At 40.5% G+C, this 25,554-nt stretch overlaps 1 protein-coding gene across 1 annotated transcript in view; it reads right to left on the reverse strand.

Moving 5' to 3' along the window:
• Positions 1-5,754: 5,754 nt before the first annotated feature.
• Positions 5,755-25,554, reverse strand: part of ZDHHC3 (zDHHC palmitoyltransferase 3) — a 34,721-nt gene continuing 14,921 nt past the window's right edge. Inside the window, exons 3-7 of the mRNA XM_074943268.1 lie at positions 24,107-24,231; positions 17,480-17,576; positions 15,120-15,201; positions 10,233-10,363; positions 5,755-7,331 (exon numbers count right to left, since the gene is read on the reverse strand). Coding sequence (XP_074799369.1) covers positions 7,173-7,331; positions 10,233-10,363; positions 15,120-15,201; positions 17,480-17,576; positions 24,107-24,231 — 594 coding nt within the window. The 3' untranslated portion in view covers positions 5,755-7,172. The remainder of the gene's footprint in view (positions 7,332-10,232; positions 10,364-15,119; positions 15,202-17,479; positions 17,577-24,106; positions 24,232-25,554) is intronic.

A 25,554-nucleotide genomic window follows, 5' to 3' on the forward strand; every position in this document is an offset into this window, starting at 1 on the left:
CGTCAGCATAGAGCAGCTACACGAGCGCTCTTACAGCAGCACGGCTATATCAGTACGGTTGTGCCGCTGTAAGCTTGTAAGTGTGGACATGGTATAAGGCTGAGAGGTTAAATGACTTACCTCAGGCCAAAAACCAAGACAGAACTAGAATACACGAGTTAAAAGGTCCAGTCTTATTTTCCCTCCTTAAATGTTCCCTCCCCCCCCCGCCCAATACTAACTCCCCCATGTAGTTTCTTAAGTGTTCCTCTTCGCCCTCTTGCTTTGAAACACTGTTAGATAAAAGTGCACTTTGGGTGCAGAAGAGTGACAGTTGCTCACTTTACTATAGTCAGATACAACTACATCCTGAGCAGTTTACAGAAGAGATGTTCTGTTTGTTTCTGATGACAGAACAACAGCTTAGTATACAGAAGGGCAGGTTTCTTTTAAACTAAGCTGTAGATATAGGAACAAACCTGATTCTTAATTACTGTTGACTAGAGCACCTAGAAAAGTTTCAGATTTTCTCAATTTAAAAAAAAAGGGGGGGGGGGATCGTGCAATTTTTCTGAAATGTTTGCTCAAAAAGTTTTCCTGTTTTTCAACAAACTGCTTGTAGCCGCTGCCAGAGTCAGTGCATACTAACCCACATCAGATCATAAGGGGATTTATTTATTGTGACCCTCACCCATGGCAGAGGACTGGAACAAAGAGTCTCTTTTCAGTACTCCTGTGTGTCAAGTCATTACACTCTAAGGCTGTGGGGTTTTGTTTTATTTTAAATTCTGAACATTTTTCAAATGAGGCTGGTTGGTACAGGTTCCATGTGGAACCTCTTTAATAAATAAAATCATCACCTACCTCTTACATCATAATGCCTTTCATCCATAGAGTTCTCTGCACTTCAGAGAGGAGGGAGGTTTCATTATCCCTGTGTTAGAGAAACTGAGGCACTGAGAGGGGAAGCAACTTGCCCAAGGTCATCTGACAGGCCAGTGGCAGGGCCAAACTATAGCTTCCTTGGGTTCTATAGAATTAAATTGATGGTAGCTAAGGTATCTGTTTTTACAAGGAAAAGATGACCGAAAGAGACTATTAAAAAAAAGCTAAAATATTCCTAAAATAAACTTTTCTTCATTCATATTCATTTGCAATATAGAATCTGTGTAGGACAATGTCGTTTGATATAAAAGATTGTATTGGCCTCCTTTTAGGATGACTCATATAACTCATTTATGACTTTGCCATTCATGAGCTGTGTAACCTTTCCAACCCATGGTAATAAAACTTTTATATCTAGCGTATTCTCATGTAAACATTTACTAACTATAAATGTGTAACTATCTAAAATATTCAATAGTGGTCACCTTTAAAAAGTCCACTTCTAACCAAGAATTGACAGCTGAATATTTTAAGATATTGACATTTAAGGCAATATTACAGCATGTCAGACACACTCTTTAATGGAAGCTACTGTAACTAAGCAGGTTTCCTTCTTAAAAACAATCCTGCTATTAACAGCAAATAGAATTTCATGACACACTGATAAGGACTTGATCTGGCAGATTTACCGTGCTGCCAAGATTCACGTATTCATCTGTTGTGTTTACTAAACAGTAGCAATATACCAGATTCATCTGTTATGTCTGCCAGTGAGTCAGTCACCATCACACTTAGGGCCTGATTCAAAGCCCATAGAAGTCAGTGGAATGGCTCCTGTTGACTTCTATGGGCATTGGATCAGGCCTTCAAATAGAAGAATCTCAGGCAGTAGCTGGAGTTACTCTGGGCTAAATTTATCCCCAGCACAATTCCAGTGATGTCAATGGAGTTACACCAGGATGAATTTGCCCATCTGTGGATCTGCCCTGAACTTTAAGACAGCTGAAATCTGAACTGGGAACTTCCTGGGTTAAAGGCAGCATCAGCACCTAGTGAGCCAAAAAAGGAGTTACTCCTTGAACAAACAATTAGGAACTGTGCAAAGCTGGGCAGTTGCTCTTTGCTTAATAAAACCTTTCCAGTGGTGGAAACGGAGCTTATACGTTTTACATCATTGGTTGGGCAGTCAGTAGAGATTTGCATTGCTTCTACTAGTACTGCACCTGACTTCTGGACAAATATGTCCAGATGTTTTCTGCACCATGGTCCCTTAAAGCTAAATCTGGGGTGCGAACATTTCATAAAAACAGAGAGCCTTTGTTGACATTTTGGAGAGCATTTTGCTTATTCATTTAACACTTGGACAGCAACCTCTTGTTCCAAGAATTGCTCAAGAGCCTCTTCGGTCACTATTTCAGGTGGAGTGACTGCTGCCACCCCAGATGGTGGAGACTTTTTGCAACTCAGGCCTGAAAAAGGATTGAACCAGCTCAGGGAGAAATTACCACCAAAAGCCAGTTTCATCGCTTCCCAGCTGCTGACTTTTTCCCAAGTAGGTGTCTGATTCTTAAGGCGCTCGATACCCTGTAGATGAAAAAGAAGAGATTTTTATCATTTATTACTGGCAATTATGCTGCACCCATTACTATAGTGGGGGCGCATGCATATGCATACATAATATCTATATCCATACTAATGATTGTGTTGTAATCTCCATTTAAGGCAGGGCAAAAATGTTTTGTTTTATACTTTACCGATTGAATTAAGTTTCCAAGTTTGGCGCGTGCACACACAAATCTTCAGAGAACAACAATTTTCTACGTGATTCTTGCAGTAAAAGCTTCTTAATTTTTTGAGCATTCCCTAGTCGGCATAGAGCGGCTAAACAGGAGACTTTACAGTGGCGCAGCTGCAGTGGTACAGCTGTACCGCTGTAAGCTCTCTAGTGTAGAGATAGCCTTGAATTGTGAGTTCTTTGCACCACAAACTGTCTTTTTGTTGTGTGTTTGTTTAGTGCCTATCACAACAGGGCCCTGGTCCATAAATGGGCAGCCTGGGCTTACCGTAACAAATAAATCTAGAGTAAGAACTTCCTCCATCCTTAATTAAAAATATTGGGTCTTTATTAAAGATCTTCTCTCGGAATTCTGCTAAAGTTAAATAGGAACAGAGTCTAAGAATACTTTCCTCTCATTATTGTGATGTTATAATTCTACTGGTTCTCTAATTATCCATAGATTCTTTAAGGAGAATTTGGCTGAAAAATCATCCCAGGCTTTGCTTTTATCTGATCAGAGTGTAACCACCACTTTACAAGTAGGAGGCCTGATAAATAATTTGATATAGGTTTTCAGATAGTGGCAGTTGTAGTTTCAAAATAGAGATTTGGATTTGGTATAGGAAGGCAGGAGAGGAAGAGCACCATGCAGTTCTGTGCATTAAACTGGAACCTTTTTCACAGTTCATTTAGAGCAGTTTTCCATTCGTTGACACAAGTCCATAAGCCAGAATTTTAAAAAAGACTTTTGAGAATGCCCGTAGCCTAAACAGCTTCCAGAAGGGATGAGGAACTGCATGGCTTTGACAACATATTATACACTCTAACAGGAAACCCTTGCAAACGTAGGCACCGTTACGATCATTGCTGCTTGGCGAGTATGGTGCTCAGCTTCTGTTCTTCTGTCAGGCAGTACTGGAGACAGGCAATATTCACACACACAAAAACAATGCCTTTCTAGCCCTGTTTAAAACTATTGCTTAGTTTCTCACAGGGACATGAACAAGTCTGCTTCTGAGTCCTGCAATTGCGCTATTGGAGTGGTGAGCTTGAAGCACTTTTCATCTTAAAGCACAGAAGCAGGTTTAGGTTCTCTGCAGTTTGCTAGCCAACCCGGAATCTATCTGCAGTTAGAAACAAACCATTACTATCCTCACTGCTGTTATTTTTAAGAACTAGTGCAAGTGTGTGTAACAGGAAGGGAAGAGATGGGAAACGAAGCTCTTTTTCTACTGCTTAAACTGATTCCCAAACAGCAGAGCCTATAGGCCTGGTTCATCATTGTGTTAATTCCTTTTTCACAGTTCTATGGTGAAGTGGAGTAACAGCACTATAACTTTTGGGTAGCATTTTTTTAAATTTTAGATCCCATACATTATCTAGGAATTTAGGCTGTCATGTACACAAGCTCAACATGAGGTTGTGCTAATTAGATAGAGTGCAGTTAATCCTGTTGTGCAGTACCCAGCAATCCATTTAACATGTATTCAAGACATGGAGATCGCGGACTATTAAAACTCTGTGTCCTGATCTAATATGGTGTCACCTGTGCTGCTGTCAGGACGGTCTAAAGAGATAGACTAGAGAGGGGATGGTTTAAGAAGGAAAAGTGTCTAAGACGTAAAAAAAGAATCTAGAAAGAAGAGAAATAGTGATACAAAACTAGGAAAAAACAGCACCTTACACAAAGCTTAGTTAGTAATATTCCAAAATCATTGGTTCACGAGTACTCATTTAAAGTTAGTTCTCAAATGAAAACACAGGAAATGCTGCTTACCATTTGAATGCATGAGAAAGGCAGGAGAATTTCAAAAATAAAGTCAAGTAATGTATCACTTCTGGGAATTAAAAACAACGACTTACCTTGACACAACTTGGTAAGTCTGCCTCTCACACATTCAAATACTGAGCTGCATCTCACTGTACCTCCTTCTGGGAAGTATCAGTAAAATGACAGACCATTGGTCACTGTCAGATATACACAGTTCTGGAAATAGAGAAAACCATGGGTATTTCTAAAAGCTGTTTTGAAATTTCACTTAAAAGAAAAGTGTACTATATTAGAAAAAATATACAATGTAATATTTAAATTACTATATGTAATCACAGCAGTTATCCTCCAAATAACCACTATCTGATAACATTTGGATTTGAGAGGAAAAAAAGTTTACCAAATGTAAAACCAATAAAATGTTCTGGCATTTTACTCACTCATGTAAACTACCCTGTGGTATGTACATATAATTGCTATAATGCATGAGACAGGCAGACCACAAACGAACTAGAAACAGTGGAATTTGCCAGTCAGAGAAATGTTAAAGGGTAAACTAATATAGCAAAAATACACGTTTTTTAATTTTCAGTTTTAATAATCTGGATTAACGTACTGGATTGTGTTTTTAAAATGTTACAGGGCCAGAGACTAGGCAGGTGTAAATCAGTATAGCTCCATGCTCTCACTGGCTAAGCCAATTTATATCAGCTGAGGATCTGGCCCATGATTTTTAACCAGACAGCATCACTCATTAAATCCTCTATCATACCACAAATTAGAATTAAAGAGGTAAACATATTCTGGGGTTTTCAAACACACACATGAGAATGGCTTTCCCAGTAGAGATTGATAATAAAGAAAAATAAAAAAAGTCTTTCTGGTCCTGTAACTGTCCCTTAAGAACTGTGTGCATGCTAAAGGCATCTTTCTTCCACCAATGTCTCCTGTTGAAGCATACAGTGAGGTCATAGAAGCCTCTGTGTGCATTCCTAGAGCAACAGATTGAGATATATGAACACACTACTGTGGATTTACTCATCAGCAAGCAGGAGAAAAATATGGGGTCTGGATGTAGTAAATGTAGTTAACCTTTAGGTGGTTAAATAGCTAACAGTGCCTTACTGATTAACTACTTTTTAAACTTAAAAACTGGAGCACCAAAGTTATTTCACCTTCATGCTTCTCCCAGCTTGGCTGCAGACAAAAATTTAAAGACATTTAAATTGTGCAAACATTTAGAGTAGGAAAGGAGCAGAAACAGTTTTTGGAAAAGTTTTATTGCATTTGTTTTCCATATGGAAGCATTGACAGAATTGAAAAGATGCAGCATTCACATTACTTTCAAAGTGAGACAGATCCATTAGCCTTTTCTTCCCTGTACTTCCCTCCCTCCGCCCCCATGGCTTCGATTCAGCCTAATAGGTCATTTTACAAAGTAAAAGTGTTTTTTAAAAAAGGAAAGGTTACACCGGAATCCATGGATACAGCTTATTTACACTTTTCCTTTATGATTGATTGATGGGTCCCACTGGCACTATGCTAACGGCCCCTTTTCAAAATGATCCAGAATATAATAAAATTCCTGTCCAGATACAAAAACATTAGTTTCAGTCACATAAGATTTAGTTTTACCTGAATTTGGTTTTGATGGAATGCCCTCTGTCCCTCCGTCAACCGTTTACAGCACAGAGGTTACTATCCACACAGTCATGACAGTAGGCATGCATACTCCTTAACACTGACATTTCCCAATTTAAAATATTTATACGTATGAACATAAGAAGAGATTTTCAAAGTTATAAAGATGGATAGTCCTAAGAACAGAAAATTAATTCTCAGGTAGACCTACACAAACCATCAGTGCTAAGCTTTTATGGCAAATTGTCATGTTCTACATGTTAACACTGTTGAGTAGGCATCACTTCAACAGCTTATTTATCAAAGACAGACATACACAAACAAGATGATCTTAAGAGTTTTAAAATGAAATTTCTTTTTTCCTCTAAGTGTAAGGCATTTAATTGAGAAAGTCTTCCACCAAAGCGGCCATATTTTCCCTAGAGGGGCAACATTACCTGCTTACAAGGGAGGGAGCAGACAAAATAATGCCAGAAAGACGGAATCAATTTTGTCTCTGGAAACAAAAAAGGTGGTATTGGCAACATTTGTTTTAAATATTTTAACTGCATGTGACCACAATATTCATTGGCTCTCGCACAGCATCCCACCCTCGTCTTCCACCTTTCAGTGTTCAGTAAGCCAAGTATCTATTTCCCAGCTGAAGTCCTCTCTTACGAAAGAAACTCACTGCCCAGTCAGAGCTGTACACACCATTAGCAGGTCTGAAGAGATCTGTGTAGGAAGGTGGCACTGTTGGCACTTACACAGATATCCTCGCAGTCTAGAGACAGCAGGACAGTCTACTCAGTTAGCAGAGACAGGCACAACAGAGAAAGGGGGTCTCCTTCACATTAGTTATGCCATATCAGAAAGCAGACAGAAACAAAGGCAAGTAAAGTTAACAAATTTAAAAAAAACACAGGGAAAAGAAGATGCTTCAGCCACCAGAGACATAGTATTATCTAAAATTGCCGAACACAGGGCTTTTTTTCTTTTTTTTCTCTGCAATGAACAGCCTTTAACAGACATAAAAAGAGTTTCTGTTTTCCATTTTGTTCTAAACATTCATATAAAAATTATATAACAGTAGTGCTGAAATGTGGTTTTATTTTAGTGAAAATTCTGGTCAAGAATTCTTCAGACCACATACTGGTAGGGGTCTGCCTTTCCTTGGTCTGGAGTAGCGAATGGGCTAAGCCATGCTATAGAGAACGGATGGCCAAATACTGCTTTCATGTTCATCCATTTTGTTTTTTTAGCCCATCTTCTCTCTTCCTTTTTCAATTGTTCTATTCCCTGAAAACAGAAATATCACACTTTCAGTCAAGCACTTAATTGCTGTGGTTCTGCTTTCAGGAAAAGGATCTCTCAATTACCCCTTATCGCATGGATGGAGTAAGAAAATACAAAATTTACCTATAGAGAGCCTTTCCTTTAAAAAAGGATAGGAAATATTCCTTGGAAAACAAAATTGCCATTTTTGATCACATTTAAAAATATGCTCAAACCTCTTAAAAAATACCTTACAATTGTTACATATGTCAATTTTAAAACAGAATTACATGTACTTTCATTGGATGAAAGCATTCCATATGCCTATGTTGGATAAGGGAAAGTTTTATATGAACCCATTTATATATTTGCAGACAAAAAAAACCCAAGAGAATCCCTATAATGCTCCCAGATTCACCATGCAAGTTCAGGAAATGTCCTCTGTTCAGCAGGGCTGAATGTACCCAGTGCCTCTTAAAACTGCTGCCAAAACATGCATGGGCAGACAGCAGGAGAAAGAGTTAAATAAGTATACTGAATGAAGAGAAAAAATTGATATTGGTTTAGTAAAGATTAGAGGGAGAGCAAAAATAAGCTTTCAAGCAATCAGTTGAAACAGTTCTTTAATCAATCACGTAAAAAAATCCTTATAATATTTGCAATCCATAAAATAAATTAGGTCTTAAACATACAGCTCTTGTTGCTATAAATGCATTGTTTGGTTTGAGTAGAGAATGATAATCCTTGATTCCAGCTATCTGTAATGGGCAGACCATTTCAGTCTTTAATTTAGAGCCTTTTTGCAAAATCCTCTTCTTCCTGTCTATTTTCAATAAATGGATCCCCTGCACTGCAGCTCAGTGCACTGTAGAACAAGTGTGAGTCTTCAACTCCCAGTCCTGGAAGTTATGTGCAAGCAGGAGTATGGGCAGCTCCAAAGAGGGAATAAGCACTTTGCCCTGCTCACTGGTGATGCCATCTCCATAGGTAACACAAGGAGCAAAATTTCAGGCTCTGTCAGAAACTGATCTAGCCTTCTTCTAGCAGAGGAGAATCACCACTGTGGGGTACATATGAGAGGGTGGGGTGAGGAGGGGAGATTCTCAGAGCTCAAGTCTGCATTGGAGGAAACCTACTCCAGCCCAACAAGATGCAAGGTGAAAGAAGAAGTAAAAAAGACCACATTTAATAGCATTTCTTTTCAAAGTGTTCCTCAACATAAGAATCACATGCCAGATAGACGCAGCCTTGGTGCTAACAAATGATGTGTAACACAGGTGACATAGAAGGAAGTTGTAAAAGAATAAAAGCCCTCCCCCTGCCTTTAAAAACCTCAGGACCCTATATTCAGGAACCTATATCCATATGTACATAAACAATATAAGTAACTATTTCTAAAGATGCCCAGCATGTGTGAAAAATCAGGGCACTTATTTAAAGTGCCTAGCTTTAGGCACCCATTCAGTAATGACTTTAGAGAGACCACCATTAATTTATATAAGCTGATAAATTTTGTCTTGGTAGGAGCCAGTTGTTCAGCAATATACTCTCCTGGGATCCTACTCAGCAAAAAATATCTGCAACTTTCCCTGGAACAAAGTAGACCTGAATGCAAGTATCATGAAGCTAGCTAGGGAATGAAGAGCTGAGAGAAGCAGACTGCTTTCGCATGGTCCTGAATGCTGGATTCTAACTTTGTTTAAACTCTCCATAGACTTGCCCACTAAACACAGGGGTTCCCATACTGTCAGCTGCGGTCCACTGACAGTCCCGGGCGGTCTGCCATGGGTGGAGTTTAGAAGGGCATTGCCCCGCAAACTGTATACGTTGGTGGAGTGGTGGCCAGTGATGGCACCTGCCCAGGGCCGGAAGAGCCCAGTGCTGCCGGTGGATGGCAGAAGGCGAAGAGGAGCCGCTAGGCAATGGGCAGAGGGTGCAGAGAAGGGGCTGGCTCTGAGAGGTAACCGGCTGGTTCCGTCACTGTCGGGCCCCTTGGAGAATCAGGCCTTCACCCTCTCCTCCGCTCCCGGGACTGGGGCTCGGCAGTGCTGCTCTGTTCCCACCTGGACAATGCCGTGATCGGGACAATCAAGTAATGGCTGGGCCCAGCCTGAGTTCTTGCCTATGCCTGAGATTGGCGGCCCCCAAGCCCTTCCCTTGTTTCCGGGCAGGGGGTGCCTGTGAGGCACGCCAGGGTGTTGGGTGGGTGACAGGGCTGCCAGGTGACAAGCTCAAGGCACTCAGTAGGCTGCTGAAGTGGAGGGTGTCGGCAGGGGCTGGCTGTGGCCCCTTCACCCTCTTGCTGGCCCTGGTCCCTGCTGAGGCGAGGGACCCCGCGGTGCCCCTCTCTCTGTCAGACACGTGTTGACAGAGGGCCGCAGTGCCCATTGCAGCTGCCCAGGTGGGCCTCAGGGGGAAAAAGTTGGGAAACCCATGCACTAAGACACTCAGTTGTGGCCCCTTTAAGGTTGTCACTTCCCCCAACCTACCCAATTAGGTTACCTAGGGAAGATCTTGGACTTCTGTTAAGCTATGACAGACACTCTGAGCATGACTGGTGAAGTCTGATACCATTCTCAAGGGTAAAAGTACTATTACAAGTCAGGGACTTCACCTTTGAAGAAGAGGAGGGCAGGATGCAGTGCTGAATAAGGGACTCCACAGTCTCTGTGTAACCTCCACATTGTTGCCTTTCGCTTGTTAAGATAAAAATATCACTCACTGTTGCTGTAGTTACAATATCCTCACACTACTCAACTTCTTATGCTAGCCATCTAGAGTGAACTCAGCCACTGTGCAGGCTTAGTTTATTTTATATCAGCCTCAGAGGATCCAACGCATGCTAGAGCAGTGAAGCAGAACCACATGACATTTCATAGATCTTACAACTGTGAGCGAGGAAACGCACGACCATGGAGAACTCACCGTTTCGTCAGTGCAGATGGAGTGTACCTGGGTCCCAAACATTACAGATGTGAAGATAAGAAACAAGAGAGCCTCAAAACACAAGAGGATAAGAAGGATCACTGTAGTTGGTGGAGAGAAGGAGCTGCATTCTGTGAAAGCATGACAAAACAATGAATACTCAAAAATATGGGACTAGGGAACAAAGCCCACATGTAAAACTACAAACACGTGTTACTAAGCAGTAAATTCTGCCACTGATATTACATATCAGGTTATCTCAAGTTCTCAACAGTTCGTCAAACAAAATTCTCCTATCAAAATAAGAAACTGACATGACTGCCATAATCAGAGGCCTACAGAAAGGGTATGTGATTCCCAAGGAAGTGAGATAAGAAACTTGTGCTGTGATATGTATGGCATGCAATCTTCTTTTCCAACTAAGCCCCCCTCGAGTGCTCTCACCTGGATCCCACCACTCGCACATTCTATCCGTAGAGTTTTTACTAATTTTCTCTATGATGAAATCCATTAGGAAGGGGCACCTCAAGTTGATGCTCAGGACACAGAGGAAACCAGAGAAGATTACTTCGGTAGCACCAATTGTCCATTATAAAAAGCATAGCATGTTCCTTTCATAACTGACTTTTGAAGACCGAGAAAGGTTATATATTCTTGGTTCTCTCAAACCCATCCCCTTTTTTCCATAAGGTTTATCTATACTGAAATGTCCCTGCAAGGTTAAGCAGGGTTTAAAAGGGTAGCTGTGAAAGTCTTATGACTGGAATATTGGTATAGAGGGATATAGCTTATTCAGGAAGAACCAGCAAGAGAAACAGGGAGGAGGTGTTACATTATGTATCAAGAATATATACACCTGTTCTGAGGTCCACAAGGAGGTGAGAAGCAGAAAGTCTCTGGGTAAAGATAAAAGGGATAAAAAAGTAGGAGTGATGTCACGGTAGGGGTCTACTACCGGGAAGACAAGATCGATGGAGGCATTTCCTGAACAAACAGAAATATCCAAAACACAAGACCTTGTAGTAATGGAGGACTTTAACTACCCAGACACCTGTTGGGAAAGTAATACAGCAAAACACAACATTTCCTATAAATTCTTGGACTGTACTGGAGACAAAGTTTCAGAAAGTGGAGGAAGTAACCAAGGGAGGGAGGGAGGGAACAACCATTTTAGATTGATTCTGACAGGAAGAAACTGGTAACTAATCTGAAGGTGGAAGGCAATTTGGGTGAAAGTGATCATGAAATGATAGCCTTTATGATTCTAAGGAAAGGAAGGAGTGAGAGGAGCAAAATAAGGAGAATGGACTTCAAAAAAGCAGACTTTAACAAACTCAGAGAAGTGGGATATAAGGTCCCATGGGGGGAAAAATCTAAGGGGAAAAAGTAGTTCAGAAGAGCTGATAGTTTCTCAAGGAGACATTATTAAAGGTGCAACTGCAAACTATCCTGATGCAAAGGAAAGACAGGAAGAATAGTAAGAAGCCAATATAGTTCCATCAGGAGCTCTTTAATGACCTGGAAATCAAAAAAGAATCCTACAAAAAGTGGAAACATGGACTAATTGCTAAGAAGAAGTACAAAAGAACAGCATAAGAATGTAGGGACAAAATCAGAAAGTCTAAAGGCACAAAATGAGTTACACCTAGTGAGGGACATAAAAGGCAAAGAAAACGAGGTTCTTTAAATACATTAGGAGCAAGAGAAAAAATGAAGGAAAGTGTAGGTCCTCTATTTAGCCGGGAAGGAGAGCTAATAACTGATGACACCAAGAAGGCAGAGGTGTTTAATGCCTATTTTGCTTCAGTCTTCACTAAAAAGGGCAATGATGAGCAACAAGGGGAAGGAATGCAAGCTGAGGAGGGAAAGAAAAGCTTAAAGAAGATTTAGATAAGTTAGTTGTACTCAAGTCAGCAGGCCCTGGTGAAGTTCATCCTAGCATACTTAAGGAACTAGCTGAAGCAATCTTGGAACTATTAGCAATTATCTTTGAGAACTCATGGAGGTTGGGTGAGATTCCCAGAGACCTGGAGAAGGGCAAAACATAGCACCTATCTTTAAAAGGGGAATAATGAGGACCAGGGGGGGAATTATAGACCAGTCATCCTAACTTCGATACCTGGAAAGATACTGGAACAAATTATTAAACATTCGATTTGTGAACACCCGGAGGATAACAGGGTTATAAGGAGTAGCCAGCATGGATTTGTCAAGAACAAGTCATGCCAAACTAACCTAATTTCCTTCTTTGACAGGTTACTAGCCTAACGGATGAAGAGAAATTGTAGACATGATATCCTGATTTTAGTAAGTCTTTGATATAGTCCCACATGACATTCTCATAGGCAAACTAGGGAAATGCAGTCTACATTAAATTACTATAAAGGTGGGTGCACAACAGGTTGAGACACCGTACTCAAAGAACAGTTATCAATGGTCTGATATCAAACTGGGAGGACATATTTAGTGGGGTCCCGCAGGGGTCAGTCCTGGATCTGGTATTATTCAATATTTTGATAATGGAGGAATGTAGGCTTATAACATTTGAGGAAGATAAACTGGGAGGGGTTACAAGCACTTTGTAGGACTGGATTAGAATTAAAAACAACCTTCACAAATTGGAGAATTGGTCTGAATTGAACAAGATGAAATATCATAAAGATAAGTGAAAGGACTTAAAGAGGAAAAATCAAATGCACAATTACAAAATGGGGAATAACTGGGTAGGTGGTAGTACTGCTGAAAAGGCTCTGGGTGTGACAGTAGATCACAAATTGACGGAGTCAATAATGTGATACAGTTGCAAAAAAAGACTAATAGCATTGTCCTGCTCTACTTGGCACTGGTGAGCCCTCAGCTGGAGTAGCGTGTCCAGTTCTGGGCATTACACTATAGGAACGATATGGCTAAACTGGATAGAATCCGGAGAAAAGCAACAAAATTGATAAAAGATTTAGAAAACCTGATCTATGAGGAAAGATTTAAAAAACTGGGCATGTTTAGTCTTGAGAAAAGAAGACAAAGAGAGGACCAGATAGTCTTCAAATATGCTAGGGCCATTATAAAGAAGGAGAACAATTGTTCTCCATGTCCACTGAAGGTAGAAGAAGAAGAAAAGGGCTTAATTTTCAGCAAAGGAGATTTAGATTAGATATTAGGAAAAACCTTTTAATTATAAGTGTAATTAAGCTCTGGTATATGCTTCCAAGGAAGGATGTGGAATCCCCATCACTGGAGGGTTTTAAGAACAGGTTGGACAAACACCTGTCAGGGATGGTCTAGATCAGTAATTCTCAAACTTTTGTACTGGTGACCCCTTTCACATAGTAAGCCTCTGAGTGTGACCTCCCTTTATAAATTAAAAACACTTTTTAATATATTTAACCTAATTATAAATGCTGGATGCAAAGCAGGGTTTGGGTTGGAGGCTGACAGCTCATGACCCCCCATGTAATAACCTCATGACCCCCTGAGTGGTCCTGACCCCCAGTTTGAGAACCCCTGGTCTAGATTTATTTGGTCCTGCCTCAGTGCAGGAGGCTGGACCTGATGACCTCCTAAGGTCTCTTCCAGCCCTGCATTTCCGTGAGTCTAGGAAAGTGAGGGGGAAATAAGAAAAAAGAAAAATGATACAAACAAAATTTAATTACTAGCTTATGAATTAATTCTAATATATTCTCAATTCTGTGAAATCAAATACTGAGAACTGCTTAAAAACAGTTCTTTTCCCACAAGTACACCAATTGCAGATATTGCCCTGACCAAGGATTCTAAATTTTACCAGACACCTAATACCCAGAGGCCAATACAAAAGATGAGGACCCCATCAATAGGGTCCAGGGTCAGCAGTAACTACAGAAACTCAGATGCACCCCCCAGCTGCTTTCTGCCAGGGTCCTGCCCCTGAATCCTGCTCAGCAATTCCATACCTGAAAAAGAGAAGCAGCTCGCTTTTCATTAGCTCTCTAGAGCCTGATTATTTTGGAGAGGGAAAGGAACCCTCCTTTATTTTACCACTCCCACAGCCTCCTTCTGCCCACTGTGGGCAGCTGCAGATTTTATCAGTTTAACTCTGTGCCTCCCTGGCAAAGTTATGAGCTGCAGGCTTGCAATACATTAGTTCCCATTTGTAAGGTTTTCTTCACAGTTCTAATGACTAAAATTGTAATTATTTCAAAGTGAAAACTTAAATCCTGCAAAAATTGAAACTCATCCTCCTGCATGCAAACACATGCACATACACCCACCCACCTCTAAGATAAACTTTTCTACTTGGTATTGGCAAGTGGATTTATCAAGCCCTGGCTCTTTTTAAAAATAAATCAATCTACCTAACTACTGTGGATTAAACCCGATGGTTTAAAGCAGCTTTGTAAAATTCTACTCATTGACTTTTCCAGCATGAGGTGTTTTTTGTTTTTGGAGGGCAGGGAGAGTTATCTGAACATATGAGAGTGCATTTTTGCATCTGAGCTGATCAGTTTTCTCAACCATTTTACAGGGCTGGTTTCCATTACCTGATTGTAAAAGAGCCCATGCATTCTCCCCATCTCACTTTAGCATGCAGGAATTATCAGTGATATATTCATGTATACACTAATCTTTTCCTATGTACTGACATAGAGCCTTAATATTCTCTCTGTTCTCCAAGTTATGTATGGTGTGTGTTTAAACAGGACTTAACCCTTCAGGACAGAAAATTCCTAACAGGATAGGTGGAATCTTAAAACTCCAGGAATGGTCACAAAAATAAAAAGTAGCTCGTAACATTAACAGCATTCTCTGGCAACAAGCAGTAAAAAAAGCTGCCTTTCCCGTAAACTATATCACAATGCTGTTTCTACAGGTTAATTTGGTATTTGAAAGGAATACTGTGTCAATACTCACTTGTCCAGTCTTCTTCAAAGCAATACAGGAAGTGAAATCCCACCATGATTAGGGCATGCATGGAAATTAGTGCTATATACATCTGAAACAACAAGGTATTTAAAATATTTTTAAGCATAGCTGTAAAAGCTGCTTATACAGCTATGTCCAAATAAACTACATTAAAAATGTTAAGGCTGCAAAGTCGAGCACTCAAAAATTAGGAAATGCCAAAACTAAGGTAGACAATCTTAATTTGGCCCCCTTGTGCATATGCATTCTGATACAATCTTGTTATATGATAACAACACCTCGTCCTTATATAGCACTTTTCATCAGTAGATCTTTACTGCTTTACAAAGGAGGTCAGTATCATCATTCCTATATCACAGATAGGGAAACTGAGGCAGAAAGATTTAGTGACTTGCCCAAGGTTCCCAGCAGGACAACAGCAGAGCTGGGAACAGAACCCAGGGTTCCCAAATTCCAGTTCAGCTATCTATCCACAGGGCCATGTTGCCTATCATATACTATTTGTAGTCTCTACTGATAATATGTAAAATGAGATTTTTAGAGGCTCATAACTTGGCCAAATTTGGCCAGATTTTCAAGGGGGACAGCAAAAGGCACATCCCTGATATCAGGACAACACTGACAAATTTCAAGTCGCTGTTCCAAAGCATGGAAGTGCTAGGGCTTTTCAATGTAACAGTTGTAAGTTTTTGTTTGTTGGGTTTTTGGTTTTATTTTTACTATTGGCACAATGTGTTTTTCCTTGATCTCATTCTGAAAAATAGCTGAACCATTTTCACGGAAATTTAAAAATTAAATAAATAAATATCAACATGAGGCAGACACTTAGCATGGAAAATTTTAAATTGTTAACTACAGGCATTGCTACCCCCACCACTTACAACATACACACATGTACGTAGGAAGGTTTTCATTGTAGTGGTACAGAATGAGACAAATACCAACGAATATGGGAACATAATATCTTCCAAATGAGGTGCAAGTGAAAGACAATGGAAAAATATTTTTCTTTTGATACTTTTATGTGCTACCATCCTTCCTCCTCTTGAGCCCTTAAAAAGAGGTTAATAGAAAAACTTGTTTAATCTTTTCCTCAGACAGATTATGTGTTTAATATGGTCCACTTTGAAATACAGACTTGTCAAATTTAGCTGAAACTGAAATCCAACATCCCACATTTGGGATGAACCAGCTAGGAATGGTATTCCAATCTGGTTATTGAAAAGGAGAGATTCATTTACATTTCCCTGTTAAGATAGTACAGGCTTAATCAGACGGAGGAGAAGAGACTAGTCCAGTGGAAAAGTACCCGGCATAAATATTTTCATATTTTCTCAACTAAACTATGTATTGTGCCTCAAAAAGAAAGCTAACTAGCTGTGCCTGTGGCAATATCAGAATACACCATAAAGTGAAAAGCAAATTAAAGGGTTCATACATTTATTTTCAATTCTTACTGCAAGCCTGACTGAAGACTTGCACCTATTTCCTAATATCATAACAGACCATCTTCCACCCAGAGACTTACCATAAAAGATTACTGATAAAATGGAACAACACTAAAAGTCAATTGTGCAGCTGTAATATTCTCTTGACATGAATTTTTTGGGTGAAATCCTGGGATTTTTGTCGTTGACTTCAATAAAGCCCAGATTTCACTGTTTACATGGAAAATATGGTAATTAAGTTTGCACTCCCATGCTTTTTCTCTATATACAGTAGATACAGGACACAGTCCGTCAGAAAATCAGAAGCATTTCTGCCTGATTTTTGAGTGCCCAACATTGGCTACTTACAAGTAGAACCCTTGTAATCCTTGCCAAAAAAAAATGAGGTTTCTCTCCACCCTCGCAGCAAAGAGGTAACAGCAGATGCAATAATGAGGCACAATATTATTATTATTTGTATTACTGTAGCATCTCAAAGCCCTACTCATGGGCCTGAACTCTATTGTGCAAAGTGCTGCATAAATAAAATATCAATACAGAACAAAAAGTCAGCCCCTCCCCCAAAGAGCTGATTGAGACTTCATTATTATTACTGTGGAGGATTTTGTGAGGTATATTTACTGCTACACTATGAATTATACTAACCAATACTACACAAATTGACAAAATAAATGGCAAAGTACATTTTGTGATGACTTATTCCTGCTCTTTTATAACATTTTCTCCCTAATTATTTAAATTTTGCTAATTTGTAACATATTTCCCAGTTTGGTTATACTAAGATAAAAAAAACCAAACAAACAAATAAACAAAAACCTATCTTCACAGCCATTTAACAGTCATGCTTGGAATTTCATTGTCTCTGCTTGGACAGAAAAATTTACTCAATAAACAACTTACTGTAAACAGTACAAAGTACTTCTGGTTATTCTCTCCTACACAGTTATTAACCCATGGACAGTGATGATCCATTTTCCGAATACACCTCTTGCAAACACTGCAATAAAGAATATCTTTATATAGTGTGTGGTTTTCAGAAAATACAGCAATAGTACAAAGAAAATATTGGGCACCTGGAGACACACACACACACACACACACACACGTACGTACGTACGTTAATTTGGCTACTTCTGTTCAAAATTGTCAACCAACCTATGGTCCCAAATTGCAGTCGTACAAAAAGTAAATGTCAAATCACAACAAAGTAACCAATTACGATTAATGGTTCCACTAATATACAGAGATTGAACATTATATATTATATTTAAGCAAATGAAATGAAATTGATTTAAATCTAGTCTAGGTTTGACCGCTGGGCTCTGTGAGAGTTTCAGTGTAGTAGAATAAAAAATAAAATCATAGGATACTGCAATGGATAAACTTCTCAGAATAACCTTAGGTACAATTTCAGTAATTTGTTACAATTTATTAAATTTACTCTGACAGGAGCTTTGTTGAAAAAAAAAAAAATGGAAAATTCAAATTAATTTTTCAGAAAAATACCTGGCAATGAAGTCAATCAGGCACTGGATTAATTTACCAGTGCGTGTCACTGAGACACCATCACCACAATTAAAAAATTAGATTTTAAGCACTCAGCAAAAGTGGGCAGAAGCACTCAAGTGTATGTAACAATTCTAATTACAAATTCTAAAAAATAAAAGTCCTGCAAATGCATACGGTACTTAGGAGTCAAACAATCAAAGATGATTAATTCATTGTAATGTTAGTATCTCTTAGCTTACTAGTCACTGCTGCTTGACTGGCATTTTAAATCTCCAACTAACATCATAAAAGGCTTTTTACTCTTTTATCATCTGATAAAGCAGTGAAGAAAGCCAGTCCCCCTGGTACTAAAATGCACAAAAAAAGCACGAAAACCAAATATGAAAACCAGGAATATGTGGATTCATAACAACCCTCACAGGATTTAAACAGAGAAATGGAGGGTTCTGCTTATTATATTTTTCTTATTATAAAGTTAAACTGTTTGACCTTAAAGAAAAAACTCTAACTCAAAGAAACTAATTACAAGAATGCACTGACAATAAAAAACAAAACAAAAAAGTTAATAAATATTAACATCCCTATTTTGAAACAGTCGAGTATTTATTACAGATCCTGGAAGGAAGCAGTCCCCAAAGGCAAGAAACAGAATTCCCAAGATGCAAATAAACAACTAAGATCTTGAACGTCAGACTGTGCAGGCTCAGGACCAGCAGGCTTTGCAGGATTGGGACCTAAGATTTTTTTTCTCCTCAAGCAGACAAAAGTTACTCAGGTCAATATTTGCTCCCAGATTCAATAGTCATCACTAACACAAGAAGCTTTGTATTGCAGGAAGAAGCTTAAAATTATTGCGATTTTAAAGCATGCATATTTAAAAGGGCACCCTAACTTAAAAATAGGATTAGTTGCTTTAAAACTGACCTTTTGATAACACACCATCTATGGTGACTAAGATAGAAAAACTATTGTTTTCTGTCAGTTTATTAGGTGTGCACGTGCACCTTTGGGTATAATCAGTCTTGCCGTCTTATTGTTTGTCAGTTTCATGTCCTGTCTCATGCACTATTCTGCCAGTAGCTCACATGCACATTCTTCCCATCTCTGCAAGTGACACAGCAGTAGAGACTGTCCTGTGTATAAGTCCAGGGCTAGAGAGGCTCTCCTCTTCCTTGGACCTCTGGCTATGGCCCCAAGGAAGACTATTTTTCACTCCCCAAACCTTTGCAGGGGGCAAGAGAGCACTATCAGAAAGAGGTAGGAGACAAGGCATGCCCAGCAGTACCTTCATTAATGAACTCCCATGTGGGTGCAGGAGAGCACAAGGAGAGTAAGGGAAGCCTCTTTCTTTCCCTACACCCATTCACAGAGCTAGGGAATACCAGGAGACATAGCGAGGGAGCAAGTCGTCCTCTTCGTTACCCCCTGGATCTGTTTATGAGCCAGAGGGCATATCACAGGAGGAACGGGTACCCTTTCCCCAGGCTGCTCCACAAGATCTTGGAGATAGAGAAGATGACTAGCTGGGAAGTAGGTATCTACCACCTACTCTCTGCAGCACTCGGGGGAAGCCAGGAGACATTGGGTTGAGAGAAGAGGGAAGGAGTCCCTTCCAGAGGGATGACGTGGAGCAGCCAGGCCAAGGAGGGACAGAGACAGTAGCCCACACAGGAGTCCTAAGGAGTAGGGATGGGAGGCAGCAAGGGGCTGGAGCTATGACATCACCTGCAGGAGCCACTGGTGGGACAGGGTGAGAACTGGAGCTGGAGTAACTTCCAGGAGCTGAGACTAGGACAAGGCAGGGAGTTGGGAAGCAGCAAAGACCCTCCACCCTCAGATGCTTCCAGGGGGCTAGATGGCAGAGACAGGGCCAAAAGGTTAGTAGGGATCACCCTGCTTCCTTCCCAGGAGCACAGCCAGAAACTCAGGGCCAGAAGGAGCAGTTAGTTGGGTGCAGCTCCCTCATACAAGCATGTGAACAGCAGGAACTCTCATGCACATGGCAACCAACACCCTCTGCTGTGCATGCTTATGATCTTGCTGTGAGAAACACCCACACACAGAACAGCGAATTATTTATTTTAAAGGATTCCCATGGACCTCAATGGGTACTGGAGATGGCCTGAGAACTAGCGATGTAAAATGTTAACCAGTTAACCAGTAAGCATTAGTCTTACCGGTTAACCCATCTTAACTGTCCACCCCCTAAGGATGTAACATTTTACATCCCTAGGTAGCAGAAGAGGGTTGTTGTTAATGGTAGCTATAGCTCCCCCAAATCTAAAAAGACAGATGGCTACACAAAGCAGCCTAACCCCCCAGAAAGTAACTGCAGTCCCTTCATGCAAATCCTCTAGGAATATACTGGGGCAGGGGAGGGGGAATGACGACGCTCACACAGATCACCTAACTACCCACTGAAACAAAGTTTTTCTATTTTATACTAAAAAAAAGAATAATTAGAAATTAGTGACCTAAATAACTGTTTTAATACTAAAAGCTTATTGTGAATAGCTCCCCCAAGGATGTTTGTCATATCAAAAAAAGGGGGAGGGGGGAGCCCCGAACTCCCCACCACATGCATAATTTAGGTCCCATAATTTTTGTTTGTCCTTTGTAAATCAAAATATGGAAATCTGAAATTAAATTACCTATTTAAAGCAAGTTTTAAATTAATTTAGTAGTAATAAAAGGGCTAATTAAAGCCAAAGTCACAAATGCCATCAGGTCCGTGAATGAAGATACTAGTGTTTTGAGACATGTCACTTTTTATGGACTTACACACATTTTGATTTCTGACTTCTATGACTTTTTATTTATATGTCCTCTCTGGGTCTCTTTCACCCATTCTCTACCTGTTTCATTCCCACATACCCATACCGTACTTCACTGATTATCCTGACAACAGACAGAGGACCCAGTGGCAGACTATCAAAGTAAGATGTAATACAATAAGAGCTATATCAACCTTCTGCAGTCTTGCTGCTTATAACTGCAACTATAACTTTCATGCGCTCACCGCTGAGCTGTGTGCAACAGCTTTCCCTGTATTTATACACCACTCTCCCAGAAAACATACTTTCTTTTAACTAATATTATATTTCATAACTGTGAAAAAGTGATTTAAAAATAATTAAGATATTTTTATGCCTTTTAAAACTCCACACTTGTAACAGACAAGTGACTGACATGCTTGGAGAAATTTGGTCCACAAATAAACAATGACACAGAAAGTACTGTGCGCGACTCACATGTCATTTTCAATTGCTTTTAACCATTGGTGAATAATTCTGGTTCAAATGTGTCTGTGACCCAGGGATCTCTTTCAACCAGACAGGGGTACATAAGGGTTAGAGGGATCCCCTGGGTCTGGTATCTACATACAAGTCTGACAAAGAATGTAATGTAAGGTCTCTAAAGAAAGCCAAGTCATCATAATCACTGACTGATGTATGTACAGAAAATATTTGAAGAGTTATGTATATATGCTTAAAAATATGTTCTATACGTCATAAGAATGGCCACATTGGTTCAAACCAATGGTCCGTCTAGCCCAGTATCCTGTCATTTGACAGTGACTGTTACATAAGAACGAAAAAAGGCCATACTGGGTCAGACCAAAGGTCCATCTAGCCCAGTATCCTGTCTTCCGACAGTGACCAGTGCCAGGTGCCCCAGAGGGAATGAACAGAACAGGTAATCATCAAGTGATCTGTTCCATGTCGCTCATTCCCAGTCTCTGGCAAACAGAGGCTAGGGCCACCATCCCTGTGCACCCTGGCTAATAGCCATTGATGGACCTATCCTCCATGAATTTATCTAGTTCTTTTTTTAACCCTGTTATAGTCTTGGCCTTCAAAACATCCCCGGCAATGACTTCCACAGGTTGACTGTGCGTTGTGTGAAGAAATACTTCCTTTTGTTTGTTTTAAGCTGGCTGCCTATTAATTTCATTTGGCAACCCCTAGTTCTTGTGTTATGAGAAGGAGTAAATAACACTTCCTTTTTTACTTTCTCCACACAAGTCATGATTTTATGGACCTCTAACATATCCCCTCTTTCCCCCCGCCCCATCTCTTTTCCAAGCTGAAAAGTCCCAGTCCTATTAATTTCTCCTCATACAGAAGCTGTTCCATGCAGGGCTTTGGAGCAGATCCCGGAGCTGTAGCACGGAGCAGCTCCAGAGCAGTGGAGCGGCAGGTTTTTGCCTGGAGCTGGAGCGGAGCCAGAGCACAGCTCCAAAGCCCTGGTTCCATGCCCCTAATAATTTTTGTTGCCCTTTCCTGAACCTTTTCCAATTCCAATCTACCTTTTTTGAGATGGGCGACCGCATCTGCACACAGTATTCAAGATGTGGGCATACCATGGATTCATATAGAGGCAATATGATATTTTCTGTCTTATTATCTTTCCCTTAATGATTCCCAACATTCTGTTTGCTTTTTTGACTGCCGCTGCACACTGAGTGGATGATTTCAGAGAACTATCCACAATGACTCCAAGATCTCTTTCTTGAGTGGTAACAGCTAATTTATACCCCATCATTTTATATGTACAGCTGGGATTATGTTTTCCAGTGTGCTTTACTTTCCATTTATCAACATTGAATTTCATCTACCATTTTGTTGCCCAACCACCCAGTTTTGAGAGATCCTTTTGTAGCTCTTCGCAGTCTGCCTGGGACTTAACTACCTTGAGTAGTTTTGTATCACCTGCAAATTTTGCCACCTCACTGTTCACCCCTTTATCCAGATCATTTATGAATATGTTAAAGAGGACTCGTCTCAGTACAAACCCCTAGGGGGCACCACTATTTACCTCTCTCCATTCTGAGAGCTGACCATTTATCCCTACCATTTGTTTCTTATCTTTTAACCAGTTACCAATCCATGAGAGGATGTTTCTTCTTATCCCATGACAGCTTAAAATCTGTTTCAGAAGAAGTTAACAGAACAGGGCAATTTATCAAGTGACCCATCCTATCATCAGTCCCAGCTTCTGGCCACCAGAGTTTTAGGGACACCCAGAGTATAGGGTTGCATCCATGACCATCTTGGCTAATAGCCATTGATGGACCTATCCTCCATGAACTTACTTGGGCTGTGTAAGGGGAGGGCAGGAGAGCATCAACTTCTGATGCTTGCCTCACAGCACAGTCCAGGTGGGGAAAGTGACCTGGATGCAGGGAGCCCTGGCGTTGCTCCTCACATCATAGCCTCCTAAGGGGACGCTGAGGAACGTTGCGGGGAGGGGACAAATAGTATCTGTGCATCGCTGCTCACACCCCCGCCCCACGTTCCGTTGCTGGGAGAAATCTGGGCACCCCGCACGTGTCGCCTCTGCGAGTTTGTGGTGTTCCCCTGCCAGCCAGCAGCATGCACCTCTGCACTGCCTCACTGCACCCCCCCCCGACCACAGCACTCTGGGCAGTCACCCGGGTGGCCCACCCATAAGGCTGACCCTGGCTGTGTGTGAAGTGGAGCTGTGTTCTAAGGTGAATTAGTAAGCTGTGGTGTACTTTTCATTTGGGATCAGCAGGCCTGGTAATTCTGGGAGTGTCCAATGAAGCAGGGGCTGGACACTAAAGGGGATTCTCGCAGGACTCACGGGTTGGTGTATCCCTACTGCTAACCTGTAAAGAGAGTGCAAGGCCTGGAGGGGAGTGCTTGTGTTGCCAGGAGGGTCAAGGAGCTGACCCCAGGCAAGGCACAGACAAGGGCAGGTAGCGAAGTGCCTCACAATCAGGATGTGACATAACGTCAAAAGGCACAATATCAAAGTATTCTGGGACATGCTACATTTTATGGTCTTCATTGAGCACTGGGATTTTCAGAGGAATCTAAGAGAGTTAGGCACCCAACTCACATTAGGGTTCAATGGGAGTTAGGTGCATAAATCCTTTAAGCCCCCTTGGAAATCCCATTCTACAACAGTACACTGGTCCACCACATAAGTGCTTTCTTTTAATCTTGAACCACAGCATCACATCATTAAATCACAACACACAAGTGACTGTACCTGCAGTGATGTGCTCTGTCTGGTTTGATGCTACAGCATTTTGGACACTTATAAACCACCTGTCCTGGCTTCAGCTGTAAACTCTCAATGAATTCTTTTGTGGCATTACCTTTGGGCACAGCACCCTGGAAATGAAAACAAAGATTTCAGTACCCACAGTGTTCACCAATAACATCAAGAGACCCCGTTCAAGCTCTTGGAAGGGAAGAGAGATGCACGTTTCCCTAACATCAACCATAATATTTCACAATTTGATTGAACAAGAGACAAGATACAGAAAGGACACTATTGTAAGGGCATACTATAGTACGTAAATAATAAGCAGGGTGTAATCCTTACCTGTTTACTTGGACTTGTCATCTGACCTTGTGTCACAGCAAACTGGACATATGCATGTGTTCTCATAAAAAAGTTACACAACTGAAATGTTTAATGTAAGTAAAAATGTTGCAGACAAACATATTTTGCGTGTGTTCATAAATGGCCAATTTGTTTTGGGTTTTTTAAATGAGAAGTTTTAGAGAGATGTTAAGTATACAAATACCACTTTAAAAATAAGGCCCAGAAAAAGAAATAAGATTAGCTAAAATTCTTGCACTCACTGTGATAGTGCAGTTTCTGAAGTCTCCCATTAAATATGCATCTTTAACTCAGCAATATTAATGTTACTGAAGGAACCTTAACTCTCAAAAGACAGGAAATTAAAGATCTCCAACCTTAATATTAACAATTTCACTGCAAAAACGTTAATTAAAAAAGCCTGAAACATACCACATGAATGACTGCTAGTGTGGAGGTACATATTAAAATAAATCCTGTGTTAGGAAAATAACATTACAATTGACTTTTGGTGGAAGAGTTTTTATAGCAACAATGCTTTCAACTACATTTTTGACACTGGACATGTTCCTCCTTGTAGTGACTGGCTCTTTGCTCTAGCCCCACCGCTTCACAGTTTCCTCACCTCTGCCTCACTGCACCTATCCTGTCCCCATCATCTCCTTTCTATGCCCCCCTTATTTTGTCTGTTTAGCTGATACTCTCATAACAAAACCCAACCAAATAACTGACAAAAAACTTTAACACCCATTAGCCCCTCTGCCAGCCACCATAAATAAATAAATGTGGAACTAACATGACATTTACTTATCACTCTACTTCTGCATTATGTCCCTTTCTCCTACCCTTTGTCTGCCTGTTTTATTTAGATTGGAAACTCTTTATGGCGAGAACTGTCTCTTACTCTATCTCTATACAATGCCTAGCACAATCGGACCCCTTAGGGACACTACTGTAATTCAAATAATTTACAATAAAAAAAAATCCTTCAAAATATGAACTGTATGTAAATTGCTGCAGTGCTGTATTCCTAAGTCTGACGACAAAAGCTTCAGTACCTCCACTACCGCTCATAGTTGACCAAGTTTACAGTAAGCAGCAGTGAAACT

Source organism: Natator depressus, chromosome 2 (assembly GCF_965152275.1).
Source record: "Natator depressus isolate rNatDep1 chromosome 2, rNatDep2.hap1, whole genome shotgun sequence".
Taxonomy (NCBI): Eukaryota; Metazoa; Chordata; order Testudines; family Cheloniidae; genus Natator; species Natator depressus.